The 17,153-nt window shown below is 39.3% G+C and overlaps 1 protein-coding gene across 1 annotated transcript in view; it reads left to right on the top strand.

Annotated features, from left to right (window-relative positions):
- Positions 1-1,235: 1,235 nt before the first annotated feature.
- Positions 1,236-17,153, top strand: part of xkr7b (XK, Kell blood group complex subunit-related family, member 7b) — a 49,331-nt gene continuing 33,413 nt past the window's right edge. Inside the window, exon 1 of the mRNA XM_033969782.2 lies at positions 1,236-1,771. Coding sequence (XP_033825673.1) covers positions 1,236-1,771 — 536 coding nt within the window. The remainder of the gene's footprint in view (positions 1,772-17,153) is intronic.

Here is a 17,153-nt window from a genome sequence, read left to right as displayed (position 1 = left end):
CTTCTGTTGAACATGGCATAGTGCACCTTTAAAGACAATCTTGCTTCAAGTAGTGCCAAGAAATATTCTGAAGTAGCTGAAAATGTATTTGGGTAAGAGTACTGATACTTCCAAAATAGTATTACTCAAGTAGTAGAACTCAAGTATAAAAAGGATTTGGCAACTATGACATAAACGCAAATGTTCAAGTCATGTAATATTGTCAGCATAAAGCAGACACACTCTTGTCACTATGCAGATATACAGAAGTGGTTAATGAGTAATTTTTAAAAATATGTACTTCTTGGTACTCCTACTTGAGTAATATTTTATTGGAGTAACAGTACTCTTACTCAAGCAAAGTGGTTCTTCCCACTGTAAGTCTGCAAGTGACAAAAGCTTTATGTCGACACTATGAAATGATTTGAGCATTTGTGTTTCTTGCTCCTTCAGATGATTTAGTCACTTGCAGACTTACTCCCAGTGGAAAGAGAAAACAAAACTTTAATAACAATACCGTTACACTGTCAAATATATTACTCAAGTTGGAGTAAAAGTACATGGAGTACATGAAACAAAGTACAAGGAGTACATGAAACTATTTTAAAAAGTTATAAAACTACATGTGATTGAGTATTACTAGTTACATTAGTAGAGGAGTGCTAAACTAAGTACATTTTCTGTGTTTTCACAAATATAAACTTATTGGGTCCTTAAGTGTTTACCGTCATTGACAGCAAGAAGGTACAAGTTTGATTCCTGGATAATGTGAGGCCTTTCTGTGTGGACCTTGCATGTTCTGCCTGCGTCTGGAAGAAGTGATGTGGGAAAGGTCCTGCTGCCTGCTTTGCATTTGATCAAGTATTGTTCTAGTCTAGTGTGAGAGGCTTTTGTGTACAGTGACTTGCACGGTCTTATTTGGACATGGGCCTGACTCCTGACAGAGCACCAGGTTTATTCTCACCTCTCTCCTCTAAAGGGAGCCGTAGTGCCACAGCCCTGCAGTAAATCTGCTCCTCGTGTCGCTGCTGTGGGACAATGACACAAACGCACACAATAAGGTCCACACACTGCACTAGAGCTACACACGGACGCACGCTGACGTCCCGGTCTGCCCCGGTGTTAAAGGCTCGTGATGATGCCTCTTCGTTAATTGGCTGATGATGAGGCTAGTTATGATGTAATCTCTCTCGCGCGCACCCCACTCTCTCTCCTCTCTCTCCTCCCCTCCTCTCCTCATCTCTATCCTAACCAACATGGCCGCTAAGTCGGACGGAGCAGCGGTGTCTGTGGAGGATGACAACACGCCCAGGAGCGCGTCTGAAGCGGGGATCTCCGCAGCCCGAGCCCGCTGCACGGCCACGCCGGGCTCCAGGCCGTACACGGCGCTGGACTGCTGCTGGGTGCTGTGCGCGCTGCTCGTCTTCTTCTCCGACGGAGCCACAGACCTGTGGCTGGCCGCGGACTACTACCTGCGCGGGGACTACTGGTGGTTCGGCTTGACGCTGGTGTTCGTGGTGGTTCCGTCCGCGGTGGTGCAGGTGCTGAGTTTCCGCTGGTTCGTCTATGACTACACCGAGCTGAGCGGGACAGGAGATGGAAGCAGCGGTGCCGTGGCGACAGAGGCGACAGGAGAGAACGCGCTCAGCAGCACCAAGGACAGCGAGCAGGCGGCAGCTCTCCACACGGGCACCGCGGGCTCCGCGCAGCCTGCTCCGCGCCGCTGCTGCACCGTGTGCGTGTGGATCTTTCAGAGCACGCTGCACGTCCTGCAGCTCGGCCAGGTCTGGAGGTAGGACCGAGGGGGTGTGTGCCGCTCCTGTGTGCTTGTGCGCGTGTGTAGCCGCGTGCGCTGAGTGTGCGCGTGCACGGGCTTTAATGTGGCTAATTAACGTGAGCGCACCTGCACTGACTGGCGTTAATGAGTGTAGGTGTGGGCACGCGGCCATGAATGACAGATGTGCGCACGTGGCAGTGAGGTCATTGTTTCTGCGCGTGCACGCTCTCATGTGTGACGTGCACGTCTTTTATGAATATGGTGTGCGCGTGCACAGCTGAGGGTTTGGTCTGGTACAGTGACTCTCGTATGTGCACAGTATTGTCTGCAGTGAGTGTGCGCTCCTCTGGACTCAGGAGGAGCAGGTGTCTAACCCTCTGTACAGTGCAGGTAGTGTTCTGTACGGCAGTGTGTGTTGTCACTGCAGCCTCTCTACACTATAGATTGTAGAGCGTTGTATCAAACCCACTCTCCTGTGATCAGCTCCTGTGATCACTGCTGCATCTCTCCTGACCCAAGCTCCAGTCTTTACTCACAGCTCATGAAACGCCTGGATACTTGTGCTCAGACACTCGGGATGCTCGGGATGCTCTGGTGCACGGGTAACAGACTGATGGAGCCCTTACTCATTTTCACGTAGCTAATCCACTCCCACTGTATGGTCTCAGGGCTATAAATATCCCTCAGTAGTAAATAAAAGCCCTCTTGTGTACAATGGGAGTCAGCACCAGGCTTCTGCTCATTCTTCACTGATTTGGACTAAAGCCGGCACATTTCAGCACCAGCCAGCCTCAGCAGATCCATGCATTTGAATGGTTCACTCCGATACTCATTGTCTCTCTAAATGTCAAAAATACATGATATAAAATACTTTCCGTCAGTAGTACACAGTTTCAAAGTATAATTAAATAGTAACTTTATAAGAAAATGTAAAAAACGGTGAAACTTATTTATTGTAAAATAGTCTATACTTTAATTTTACATAAAATTATATGTACACATTATATTTTAAAGGTTCACTTTGTAACTATTCAGCTTGTGTTCATGGATATGTTATTGCTTTCTCTGGAATGTTCCACAGTATTGCATTTTGCTTATCTATCTATCTCTAGCATTTATTAAAACAAAGAAACATGTATTTATACTATCACTTGCTTGGTGGCGTCACTTGCTTGTCTCCATGGAGATAAATACGTTTAAAGCCACAGTGTAAATCATTCAAGGCAAAGCAATAATATATCCATGGAAACGAGCAGATTGTGGAGCCTCCACCAGTAAAAGTTATATATTGATTTAAATTAAGGCAAATCAAAACTCCTAAATATGACAACAACAAAAAACTAAAAGACAAAACTAATTAAAACTCCCTTATGACTTGCCTGGCAAATCCAGACAGATCTCTCTCTGTGTTTTATACAGAGGGACATCAGTCTGGTCCCCACGCCCTCTGTCACATCTCAAACCAGAACCAAACATGTTCATCCAATCAGATTTGTTTATTTCAGTGACACAGGTGAAACAAAGAAGCTCACTGTTCTGTGTCACTGTGTCTAGAACTAGAGATTTTGACATGTTTTTTTCTCCCTAAGCAGCCATATTTGCTTTGATATGGATGGACCATGCTCGTGCACCTGACAATCACACTTCATTTGGTTTTAGGAGGCAAAATAAAAAGTAAACTTATCATATATTTAGTCAGTACCTCAAAGTTTTCTTTGTGCCGTTTAAAATCCAATCTAAAATTGCATGGTGCACTATGTCACTTATCTGGTGGAACATGCATTCTTAAAGAGGGGGTATTACACTTTTGTAGGGTATTAACTGTTAACACATAACATATACTGTTCACCATTTTACCTTTGTGGTTTTGAAAATGCTAAATTCACCAAAAACAACGGATTAACATTTTTTATAAGTTTCAATTTCATTTTTTGTCGCTCTAAATTTCCCCTCCCTTTGCTCCCTGTGCTAAGTCCCTCCCCCTTCACAGTGCAATCATAAGGCAATCAGCTGCATCCTGCTAATGAAACTACTACACATCACATCAGGTTTGTCAAGCTGCTGTGTACAGTTTTGTATACTGCTTTTATATATTTATGGAGAAATTACGTGTGGGAGCATGGATGATGTAGACTTGTGGACGGAGCATTGCACAGAAAAAAAAAAAAAAAAAAAATTGCATAATACCCCTTCTTTAAATTTAAAGGAAAATGAGCTGCAAAAGTTGACATGAGGATTAAACATTGTTGGGCCTACGTGGTTTCAGTCAGAACCAACATGGTGGCTCCTTTAAATAACCCAAATCTCACATTTGGTTGTCAGCGGGGGGCCGGGCCGCAGCCAAAAAGATCCTGCCACGCTTTTAATTCAATAAGACTTCGACACAATCACTTATTCTTCTACAAAGTCTTTCTGTATTCAACCAATAATACATCAAATATAACTTTACAATCATCTATAAAATGAAAGTGGCATATGAAGAGATGAAGAGGCTGGTGGTTCTGCTGCTGCAGTATAGACAAAGTGGAAGTATAGAAGTCAATTTTTCCCCCATGTGTTTGAGCAAAATGTGTCTTGTCCCAGGACAGACACGTTTTCTTGTCAGTTAATCAGGAAGCGTGTGGTTAGCATGCTAGTTGTTATTAGCTCTGAAGTTGGTCGAGAGGTAGAGGTACAAGGCTGTGGCTGACTGGAGATCTTGAATTGAAGCGTATGCACTTTGTGAGGACAATAATGGTCACATGTGAGCGCTAAACGAGTAAAATGGACCAAACCCCTTTAACCCCACTAACCTGGAACATGTGGTCACACTAATTTATTATGAAATGCAATTGAGACCGAAATTATAACCAGAATTTTAAAATGATTAATTTAGATTTGTGGAACATAATTTTCTTTTAAAAATGTGCTTCAAATTAGAAATGTTCAATTACAACAATAAAATCAGCAAGCAATTTGATTAATCATGATTAATCGTATTTCAAAAGGGTGAATAATCAGATAAATTTACTTTTTAATCGTTCGACAGCACTAATCACATTCAGATTGAAATTTGACCCAAGGGCCTGTACCTTTTTTATTTTGTATTTAACATTTTTCTCTCTTTGACCAAAGTATGTCTTGTCCCAGTACAGATCTACTGTATAAGCAGCTCTGGACGTACTTTCTGCATCTATTAGAAAGTATTTTATTGTGTGATAATCAGATGCACATTAGCGTTCTTATAAACTCACTGTGATCTTCTGGTGCCAGACTCTGAACTTGAAATGTTACATAGTGCAAATTTAAATACTAACACATTTATAAAGTACATATTTTATATTCCATTTTTGTAGTATCCTTGTGTTTTGTGTTAGATCATAAAAACCTGCTTTTGAAATCTCACTGTGTCCCAAATACACACGCCAGCATTATTTTTTATTGTTTTCATGGTACAAAAAAAATGAGGACAAAACTGTATAAAATTCCAAAATGATAATTACTATTGTAACAATGTGTAAAAGCTGAGAAAGTGTTATATTTTGACCCGCTTTTGAAAATACTGTGCCATTGTTGCCTAAAATTAGCAGGTATTTCACAAACGTAGCAACAGTAACATCTTATTGTTTAAGTTTGTTTGTGTAACTTTGAAAATATTACAAAGTGGTTAGCTGTTTATTTTAGTTTCAGTGAAAGTTAATGGTTCGGTGTGTAAGAAATCACTGAGGTCGTGGGTTCAAACCTCAACCAATAGTGGGTCAAATCATCAACCCCAAACATGCACAACAGGTCATCTCCTCCCTTTAAGGTAGTGTGCACTGAAGCAGGAGTTCACTGATCCTCACAGGTCATCTCAGGGGCACTGGGTCAAATGCAGAGAAATGAATGGATTTTTCTATTAAATCAACTCTTGTTTAGAGGTGACAGTAACATACTATTGGTTTTATTATTATTATTATTATTATTATTATTGTATACAAATAGAGTATGAAGCAAAATTTAGTATAAATTTTGGTATTAGTTCATCAGTCGGAACAGGACTACAAGGACGAAAAATTAGCACCATTGCCATAGAAATGAACAGTTTAAAACAATGCCAACAGCACACTTCCTGATTCACTTCCTGATATGTGTGTGCGTGTGTGTGTGTGGGGGGGGGGGTGTGTGTGTGTGTGTGTGTGTGTGTGTGTAATATTAACAGCAACAGTAACTCTACTTTTGTAAAAATTTGTTCAGATTAGAAGTTGCATAATTCACTTGCTAAGCCCTACACAAACCTGCAGAATAACAACAATCCACAGTTGCACAGTTCACAGTATCAGTTGTTAATATTCTTATTCTTGAGTGAATATAAAAAGTTTCATCCTCTTATGAAACAAACTATCCAGATCATTGAGATGAGAAACTGCCATTGCTCTATAGTGCACTGTCCTCGGGATTTGGTTTGTGCAGGAGATAATAGAAAGCAACTCTCAGCTGACTGTCGAGTGAAGTACTGGTGCGAATCCCTGAAAAAGTTTAACTTACTATACATTATTCCTGGTGTGTTTCAAAGAATACTTGATCCTACCAACTGAATATGTGTCTCATTGAGGCTTGTTCTGAATGGACAGTTTCAGACGAGCTGCTGTATAAAATTTTCTCTGTTGTACTTGACCAAATAATTGAACGGTAGTATAGATGTGACAGGATTATTAATTGTGCTAATATTTTCTTTATTCAATTTGGTATGCATGTGCTGCACTCATTAACCGCAGCCATGCTCCAGTTTTATTTAATATTTGGTTTATATGAGTGTTCCAGGTCAGCGTGCTGTCCACTATCACTCCAAACAGCTTGGCCTCACTTATTTGTTCAATGGGACTGCCTTCTACAGAGAATTTTTTTTTTTTAAAGATAAGTTGAGCTTAATACCATTTTTTTTTTCCACTTTTCAGCATAAACCATCTTATTTTCATCAATCCAGTGCACAGTTATTCTCGACTCATCATTTAAAATAGCGCACAGATTGAGTAGACATACATGTACAGTTGAGTCATCTGCATATACTGCAATAATGGCATGTTCCTAAACAAATCATTTCTAAAAATGTAAAATAAAAGTGGCCTGAGGTGCACTCCCTTGTGGTGCACCACAGCACTGTGTATGTATCTAACATTAAACAGCACAGTGTCGGGGAGATAACCTTTGATCCACTGAGTTGCAGATCAGTATTTTTAAATTTTAAAGTTCATCTGTACCTGGGGGTTTTAATTTAATTCATTTTAACATATTCTCTACAATAGTTGTGCTTACTTTTTCAGATCTAAATTTACATGATTTATTTAGCATAATTTTATCTTTGATTGTGGTAAGATAACTGACCCTATAGAAATCATGTGCATCTGTTTAGTTTGGTCACATCATTTCTCAGTTGCTTGAACCTGTTCCATTGTTTCCTGATGCAGTTACTTCAGTCTTTAAATTCAGGATCTAACCAGAGCAGAGAGAAATATTATTTCATTCAGTCATTTTTCTCAGTGGAGCAGGTTTATTGATAACTGGTATTATTAAACTAGTGAAAATCTCCAACGCTGCATCCGGCTCATCCTCTAGTAATAGAGCTTCAACACCACTGCACCCATATCAGGCCTACAGGTATATGACCCTGAACGTAAAATGCCTCTCCACCCACATTTATATTTCTGTCATACCTATAAAAATTGAATAGTTGCATTCAAATGTGTTTCAGATATAGCCAGAATTTGCAAATTATAGCTCTCCAAAATTCCTGTAATATCTGAACCTTATTTTGCAAGCTACAAATATTCATCCATTTTCTTGTGCTTATCTGGGGCTGGTTCATGTGGGCAGTAGTATAAGCAGGACTCCCAGACTTCCCTCACCCCAAACACTTCCTCCAGCTCAACACACGACACATGCACACCCACTTTACCAGCATTTATGACGTCTGTGGTCTAATTTTCAAAACCGTGGCTCCTGTGACCATCTAAACATAACTGAAGTGATTTAAATCCAAACATGTTAGGTTGTATTTATAGGTCCTTTCAGATGTGCTCAAACATATTTACCATATTGTCCATGCTGCCACATCACGCACAAAACCGTACTTGTGCATTACTAGCATCTTCTCCGGTTCAATCACAGTTCTCTTCATTCAGATGGTCAGTAAACTCCATTTAAAGTCAGGATCAAAGTGGTGAATAATGCTGTGTTTCATCCTTGCGCTACACAATTTGCTCCTAACCTCCCCGAAACATCTTCACTGTGAAATCAGCTTCATCTCACGAATCGCCAGCACTTTTTCCTTCCTGGCAATGTGTAAAATCCCCCAACTGGTGCGTCCTGACGATCATGGCCCGCTGTCCAAATTTATCCCGGGTTTATCCTTGAACAGCTCACTAAGTAAAACAGACACGTAACTGGTTGGGTTTCCCTTCTCAACATCTATAGTCACGGCAAGAATGTTATATTTCCAACAATGGCTCTCCAAGTGTTTGTTTTTCCAACTATGACTCTCTCCGAATGTTCTCCAAGTGTTCGGTTTCCTCCATGTAGTTCAACGACTCATCCAAACCGTTAACTTTCTTAGTACATTCGGTCAGTTTCGTCTTTAATCCATAAACTGTATCTTCACTTTATCCATCGCTGCATTCATTTCTTCTTTTATTATGGTTGTTCAGCACGTGTTCACCTTAGCTTTGTTTGTGACCATGTTTTCTTCGGAGCCACAAAGCGACACTCAGATCCAGTCCACTTTCATTCTCAGTCGCTCCTAATTAGAATGAAGTAATAGTTTGCTTTGACCACAGTTTTTTGAAGTTCGTCAGGGATTGGCATTCGCTTGAGCAGCTCAGCCTTGATGTATGCTCACATTGCTTTGCCTGCAATAAAGTGAAAATATAAACCCATAATTCATCTCTGCTTTTACTGGCATTTCTATAAGTGCAACAGAGTCAGGCGTCTTAAAGGGAGTGTGGGGGTCCAGGTTCTTAAAGGCGCTGTGAGGGCCACGGGGTCAGAGCCTACGTTGCCCAGAATGCATTTCAGTTTATAACGGAAGCCAGTTCATCTTCTTTTGTGCGATTTCTCTGCAGTGTTCATATCAGACTCTCCATCTACGGCACTGAACAGCAGCAAGGTCGACTCTCTTTATGTGAACAGCTGAAAGGCATTCTGGGAGAGAAATCATTAAAGGAAGAAAATGGCTTAAAGATTTTGGGATTGTCTCATAGTTCTACTGTAATTTTGCCACGTTTATAATGAGAAACAGTCAGAGTTTTCCTCAAATTAAAGGTGAACTATGTAACTTTTTCTAGTAGAGGGTCTGTCACATATTTGTCTCCATGGAGATGTTAAAGCAAACCTATTATGCAAAATCATTTAACTATGTTATAGCATGACATGATACTATATGTCTCTATAGTAATCTCTATACAAATGTATCTATCTCCATATAGAAACAACTGCTATGACATAAAACATTCAGATCACCATGTTAATTGGTTTGAAAATGCCATGTTCGCTGAATATAGCATTTTCAAACGTTTGTTTTCTGATGCTCTGAGTACCCCCCCGCTTCCCCTTCAGAGCACTATCACAACATAATCAGCATTCTACTAATGAAACTACTGCTCATCGCATCAGGTTTGTCAAGTTGTAGTATATTGTTTTGTATCATGCTTTGTATATATAAGGAAAATAGTAGTGTTGGAGCATGGATGAGATTGGCTTGTCGGCTGAACATTGGACAGAATCATACTGCTAAACATAAGGAGGGTTTGAATAGGTTCAAATAGATCACTAGATTACTCAAACATGCACTAATGACATTTAAATCCTCTTCAGGCATGTTCCCGATTGGAACATAATATGGGAGAAAGCTCCAAAAAGTCTATTTAATTGATAATTCCTATATTGATTTGTTAAATTGTATTTCTACAATGCATGATAAATTATATTACAGTACCATAAAAAAAAAACATAAAATGATTCCATGTTATTTTCACTGTGCCATTACCCAGTAAAAGTCTCAATAAGTCTCACTCTCTCTTCATTGTCCTGTCTGTGCCCATATAACTCCCTAAAGCGGACGTCTCTTCATCGTCTTTACCCACACACGGCTTTTTATTGGCCTATTATGAACTGCAGCCGGAGTATCTTAGTCTTAAGCTCCTATTGATTTTATATTCAGTCAATGGACTACACTTAGCCCGACAGAGCCCAGCAGTTACAGAGATCAACCTGTACAGCAGCACTGTTTTACATTTACTGCACAATTAACTGACAATTACTTTGTATCAATTAATGAAATCATAAACATTGGTTGAGTAGTAGTAGTAGTATTATTAGTAGTAGTATCATCAACAACAGCAGCAGCACTAGCCACCACATTAATATTTGTAATAGTAGTAGTAGTTGTTGTAGTAATAGTAATCATAGTAGTACTAGTAGCAGCAGTAGCAGCATTTATAGTAGTAGTCACTGCAGAAAAACTGGTAGTAGCAGCATTGATACTGGTTTTAGTAGTTGTTGTTTATGTTGTATGTTTATGTTTACACCATTTAAAAAAAAGTGGTGAACACTGGTGAAAAATATAAAAGTTACATAGTGGACTTTTAACCCACTCCATGAAGACAGAAAAATTGAATACCATACTTTGGGACATTTCAAGCAAAGTAATAACATCTCCATGGAGACAAGCAGGTGGTGGATGCACCATCCAAAATGCTACATAGTGCACCTTTATGAAATGTGTAAACTATCCTGTCAGAGCTATTAAAGTGCATATGGCAGGTTATAATGCTCATTTTACACCATAATATTTAAGATTTTACAGACAATCTTTCCTCTGTTTTTTTTTTTTTTAATTCATTCATTTATTTATTTATTTATTTATTTTTACAATTTGGTGTAGTTTATAACTTTACTTCCTAGTTGAACATGAGCCTGACATATGTAGAGAGAACTCCTTAACTGTTACCTAGCAACAATAATGTTACTTTCCTTTCACATAAATTTCATGTTGGATGGAATTGTCTGTGTTGATGACATGGGCAGAGGGATTTCATTTCGGAACTCAGTGCTACTTTCTGTATTTTTGTACTTTTCTTTTCAACTTTATTTCACAAACTGCTTAACTCGTGTAAATCTATATAAATATTTAGCACAGACTCTGTCCCACCAAACCAAGTATGCACTTTAAACAGACGTCTAACAGTAACTGAATCTGTTCCAAATGGTCACTCAGCTCCAGACTCTGGACGTTGGGGAAGAGGGTAATAATCAGTGGAGTGGCTACCTGGCACCGCTGACCGCTCTGCCTCATATACGCTGACAGAGGCTCGTGGACAGCCCCATTCACAAATTAAATCCACTACAAGAAATATGGCTGTGGGCACCGGGGTTTCAACACAGCAGAAATGCAAAGATCCATTAACTAAAATGAATTGAAAAAATGTATCTCATTTTCAGTAGGTGTTGATATTCTTGCATTAAGAAATGTTTTATTATATTTTGTTTTTGTTAATTAAATCTGTAACATTTTGGCCTATAACTTAAGCATTATGGTGCGTTCAGGCTGCGACTTCCGGGACATCGGGTTTACATGCAAAGTTCATGGGGGACATGTGTACAGGCTGTTCAAATGTGTCTGTAGCGTCTTTCAGGTATTAGATTTTTTTCAGCCCTAGTTGTTTTTAGATAAGTTCCAAACGTTTCATTTCAGCAGAGGCCCTTGTGCCCTCTCCTGTCATTTTGTCTTAAGTAAACATTTTAGATATCTGTACATAAGGAGATTTTAAAGTGGATACTTTTTTACTTTACATTTGAGAGCAGGTATCTGTACTTTCTACTCCACTACATTTTTGAACCTGACTGAAAAGTAAAAGTATTTTTTATTGTTGTTTGAGACCTGCTGAAAAGGCTGAGCTTTTTTTTTTTTTTTTTTTTTCTAATTTGTGCAAACAAAAATATACAAATAAAACCAGTTAGGAAAAAAAGATCAATTCAGTTGTTTCTGTTGAACAAAATTCAGCACAAATTAAAAAAAAGAAGCTTTATGAAGCATCAAAGCTTTATTAGAAATCTGTGCAAAATACTTTTACTTACTTTAAACAGATTTGATACTATGTACCCCCCGGTACATCTGTAGTTTTACTTAAATAACAAAATTCTTCCAGCACAGCTTACATAAAATACAAAATATGTACACACTACATATTTTACCATTTTAATTGCAGTAATTTAATAGAATTTAACAACTGGCACATTTTCAATACTGCAGAGTACTGGCCCATGTTGTGACTGTGATGTCCATTAGGTTGGAGTTATTCAGTGGGAAAATATGAGAGGTTTGTTGCATTTTGGGTGTGCTGTCTTTTGCCCTAAAGCCATGATCCTGCGGCATTTGAAAAGTGAAGAGAGTACAGAGCAGCACTGAGAGGCAGCACGAGATCTCACAGCCCGTCACAGTCAACAGAGAGAGAGAAGTACAGAAACATTGGGGTTATTTACCTCAATTTAGGGCCTTCTATGGGGTTTAACTGCCAACATGGAGATATAGCTTTAGCTGAAATGTTCCACAGTATTAGACACATCTAGCTTACATTTAACCCACTGAACATTTTATAATTTTACTGTTCAAAAATACTTTAAACAACATGGATTCGTGGAGGGTTATCTTTCCACAGATTGAACCTGTACCTTGGCTGTGTGCCATTACCTGCTTGTCTTTGACCTCAAGCGCTGCTTATACAATATATCTTTACTGGGGCAAGACAAATTTTGTTCAAATACAAGCCTCCGCACCCCTCCTCTTTGCTTTTATCAGTTCATCACTTTTACCACTGAACTAAAACTACACTGGCAAGATGAATGTCAACGCACTGTCTGTTTAAGAGTAATTATATATTGTGCGAGTGTCCGTGTGGAAGTCAATCGCTGACTCATGATTGGCCCGTGTGTGGTGCTTATAGAGATGAATTGGCCGTAAAAACTGAAGAGCTTAGCTGACGGAGTATTAGGAACAAGGAAGAAGAGCGATTGTTGAAATGTAGAGGCCGACACAAAACTTATGGAGTGAAACCACAAGCTCAGATGGTTTTAGCCAAATTAGACCAATAGAGATCCAAGTTTGAGATCAGCAAAAGGAGACGTGCTTAAAACCGTTTCTGTTTAGAGACAGAAAGTAGGAGTAAAAGTTTTAAACCATTACTGTATTATGTAATGTGGAAGGATTTGGGGTATTACACGTCTATGGGGTATTAATTGCTACACATAACATATTTAGATATTTTTAGCAGTCTTTAATCACTTATTCTCAAGATGTCATTTTGCCGATCAACTAGTATGACCCTATTTTGTAATCAGGACGCACGGCAAAGTGCACGTCCTGATGATCAGACAGTAAAACTCTTTCTAATTAGATGCAGACAGCACACAGGGGACTTATTTTGACCTCAAGAGCTGCAGTATATATGTACTGGTGCAAGATGTCTTTTGCTCAGATACATGGCTCACTGTCCCATCTTGAATAAACAAATAAATAATATAAAACATGCCTCTGATTATGGTTTGTAAAAACGTCATTTATAATGTCATTTTGGCCCTAGAGTTACTTTTCTCTTTTTTATCTCAGTACAAATGTTAGACTAATGTAAAATCCGTTCCACCTTCAGTTCCACAGTCAGTGAGAACATCTTCTACAGAGTTTCTGAACAGCCGTAATGAGTCTGGATCAAATGAACCCCTCAGACCACACTTTTAAATGGAAGTTAAACCAGTCGTGCATTACCCACTGTCTAATGCTCTAATGTGGTCCTGAGGTTTAATCTTCACTTTTCTCATTGTAGTTGTAGCAGCAAAGGCGTGAATCGTGTGTTTGTGTTTACCAGAGGTAAGGAGTAATCAGGTACATAAATTCAGTTACTTTAGCTACTTTTTGAGGAACTTGTTAAAATTATACTATTTTGAAGCAACAGTATGAGGGTGACAGTGGCTCAGGATTTATTCCCACTCAGACCAAGTTCTGTCATTACTTAGGCAACACTTTATCCACCTTGTCTATGTATCAGTGTGGTGTGTGAGAGCGATTGGTGGTGGTCAGAGGGGCCGATTGTACAGCTTAGCCATTCTGTTTCTATCCATCTCAGGGCAGATGTGGCTACAGAAGTAGCTCCATAGTGAGTGTGGAATGAATGAATAACAAAATACCTTGCAGGTGCACTGGTGCACTGTGTACTTTCTCTTCATGGAGACCATTAGGTGCCTGACCCTACACTAAATTATTCTTAATAGTCAAATTAATATGTTTTTCTCCTGTAGACACACACCACTGAATGAATGATTGTATTTATTTATTTTTTTAATCAACTTTTATTGATATACCTAGGGAATGGCTATGGATTAATAAATCTGTCAAAAGTATTGCAAATCAGATACTAATCGATACTAAAACTAGCATAGAAACTAGATACTCATTTGAGCCAGTATCAATACTAACAAAGTCACATTTACAGGTCATACATGAACCTTTCATGAATGATCTTGAGCTGTATCAGGACCACATATACTTGTATAAGGATATAAGTGCATAGACTAGTGTTTACTGATGGACCTATGGCACCGACAGAGACGACTGAGGGATTACACACATATAAGGCTGATTTAATGTTAAAAATGATATTCTGTTGTCTAAAGAAAAAGTCTTTTTTTATTATCATCCTGGAATTGGTATTGAGCATTGATCTTTTCATCAGCGTACAATCCACCAACTTCAGTACTTTTGCTTGGCATGTACCACCCACAGGCAGAACCCAGTCAAAGTAACAAAACGTAACTAAACAGTGCAGGACTCTCGGAAATCTCGGTGACTGACAGCTCCCTGGAGGATTAGAGTGAATTATTTACCCTCGCACCAATGGCCACCCTCCTCTTCCTCCCTCCTCCTCTTCGTTCTCCTCAGCAGCGAGTGGATACAAGCCTCATCAAAACCTCCATCCAGGCTCACTTTTATTCATAATCAATAGCTCTATTGAATTTTACATAAACCTGTAGGCACTTACAGGCCGCTGAGTTTGAATTCTTAAGGAGACAAGAGCGGTGAGCTTGGAGGGGGGTTGGAGAGGAGGAGGAGTGACAGAGAGCGGGAGAAAGAGAGAGAGGAGAGAAGCTAATCAAGGACATGGTTATGGATTCTGCTGCGAGACAGGGATTCACTATGGAAATATAAGGATATACAGTGGGATAAAAGGGCTGAATGGTGTTGGAAACATGTCTAATTGTTTAGTTTTTTTTGACAAATATATCAATTTGATTAGCCCAGAAGAAATAGTTGAAGACAATGAGCTACAAGAATGTGTTTACAGCATTTTTGTTGCAAGGTTTTTGACAGAAAACTTAGAGACGCAGTGAAATATAATTTTTTTAAGAGGATATTTCTTAAGAGATGCATATTTTATTACATTGATTTTTGGAGCTGTTTACTGTTATAATATGTTTTTCTTCATTCACGCTTGTTTCTTTAATCCTGTTTACAAGGACGTCTCCCTCGGTGCCTCAAAAATCACCTTGTTTCAATTTTTCCTGGATTGTTACATCACATGTGGTGGTGGTATCGGAATCAGTATTGAGTGTCAAGTCTATTCCTTAGTGTTGAAATCAAATTTGGAATTTTAGTATCATGACAAGACTACTCCTGTGACTGTGTGAAGTGATTGCAGACCAGGTAGAGAGTTGAAAGAAGTTTATCTGATCAGATGAATGAAGTTACAGACAGCAGGCACATGCGTTACGTTTCAGAGGAGTTTTCCAGTACTTAAAGCCCCTTCAAGGTACTATTCATAGAAGACAGGTCTTATAAGGACTTAACTCATTTTACATACTGTCTGTACAAGGTCACAAAGGGATGTATAGTTAGCTGTTCACAGAGAGGTAGAATACGTCACTAAAAGATGCCTGCAGTCACTAAAAGATGGATTACTAGACCTCTTGTCAACCTGAAGAGGAATACCAGTATCATGTTACCGAAGCGGCTGGTTCTAGTGAAGACATCTTAAAATAAGTTTTTGTCATATTCTTACAGAGAAGCAAGTTCACCTCACAAAATATTCAACTCAAGATTTAAGAATAAAGTAAAAATCATGCTTTCATCAACCAATCAGTGAGCGTAAGGGAGTGACACACAGAGAAACCATGACCTCAGGAAGATCCACGGCAGTTTTGGAGTAAAGTGACGTGTGCAAGCTTCATCTCGTCTTCTACCCTCACATCAATTAACCATTTTCTCATTCACACATTCAAACACCAGTGTGCACAGACACTCAAGTCAAGTCACGTTAAGAGTGCACAAAACCAATACAGGAGAGTCCCAGAGTTTTAAAACTATTAGAAAGTCTACAGGACTGTTCTCAGTTTGGCCAGTGCAGTTCTGTGGGGAGGACCTGCTCTGCCACAGAATGTTAATTAAATGGCAACTGAATGGTTTTCGATTTCAAAATTCCTTTGACATTAATAGAGTTGTCAAAATGGCGACTGCAGGTGTTAAATGTTGAATTACTCATATCTCACTTCAGTTTAATAATGTCATCAAAATCCTATAATAGAAACAAAGTATATACAGTTACATGAAAAGTCAAAAAGTTAAGAACACCAAAACGTAATTACACTTCAAAATAGAAATGGGCCAGTTCCATTAGGCTAGTGTGTTGATGGTGCGTCGTGTTGACGGACAGACCAGTGGATGGCTGTAGTTGTAGATAAATGCAGTACTTTGGTGTAGTATTTAGGCCACAGCATGGACTCAGGCCTGCGTGTGAGCTGCTCTTATCTCAGCACACTTAGCTTCAGCCACGCGTTTTATTAGCATGTAGCCTCCAGTTATACTAGCTCAGAGTCTTAATTTGTTCTCCTACACATTCTTATAGTAAGCTACTTCAGTATATTTCATTGTCGTGGTAAAGAGGGACAGAAGTGCTGTAGTAGGTTAAAGGAAACTGGTTGGGGCAGGTCTGTGTGAAGTTTCTTATCCTGTTTTTTACCTTGTACTTATCTGAGAAGAGCAAGCCCAGTAACAAAGCATGTTTTTCATTCAAGTGCCCCTAATAATGTATCACGACGTTGTTTAGTTTTAGTTGTTTAGCTGTAGTATTTTTACCTAGTCGGTCCCTGTGGATACGATTCTCGGAGTTGAATGTTTGCTGAGGAGAGCCCCTTCACGCTGAGGACACTGTAGCCTCCAGACTCAGAATCAGAGTGTGCAGCTAAATCTACAATATGAGCTTTTTGCACAGTTTCTGCTCTGCTCTTTGAGTTCTAAATTTAGTGACAGAATCTCTGACTCTGTAGGGGGCTTATTTTCCATTTGAAATAGGTTGCATTAATGCTCTAAAATTTGATTATGTCATATTTTCAGATGGAG

This window comes from Periophthalmus magnuspinnatus, chromosome 7 (assembly GCF_009829125.3).
Source record: "Periophthalmus magnuspinnatus isolate fPerMag1 chromosome 7, fPerMag1.2.pri, whole genome shotgun sequence".
NCBI lineage: Eukaryota > Metazoa > Chordata > Actinopteri > Gobiiformes > Gobiidae > Periophthalmus > Periophthalmus magnuspinnatus.
The sequence above is the reverse complement of the archived record's forward strand: the minus strand, read 5'-3'. Positions and strand labels throughout refer to the sequence as shown.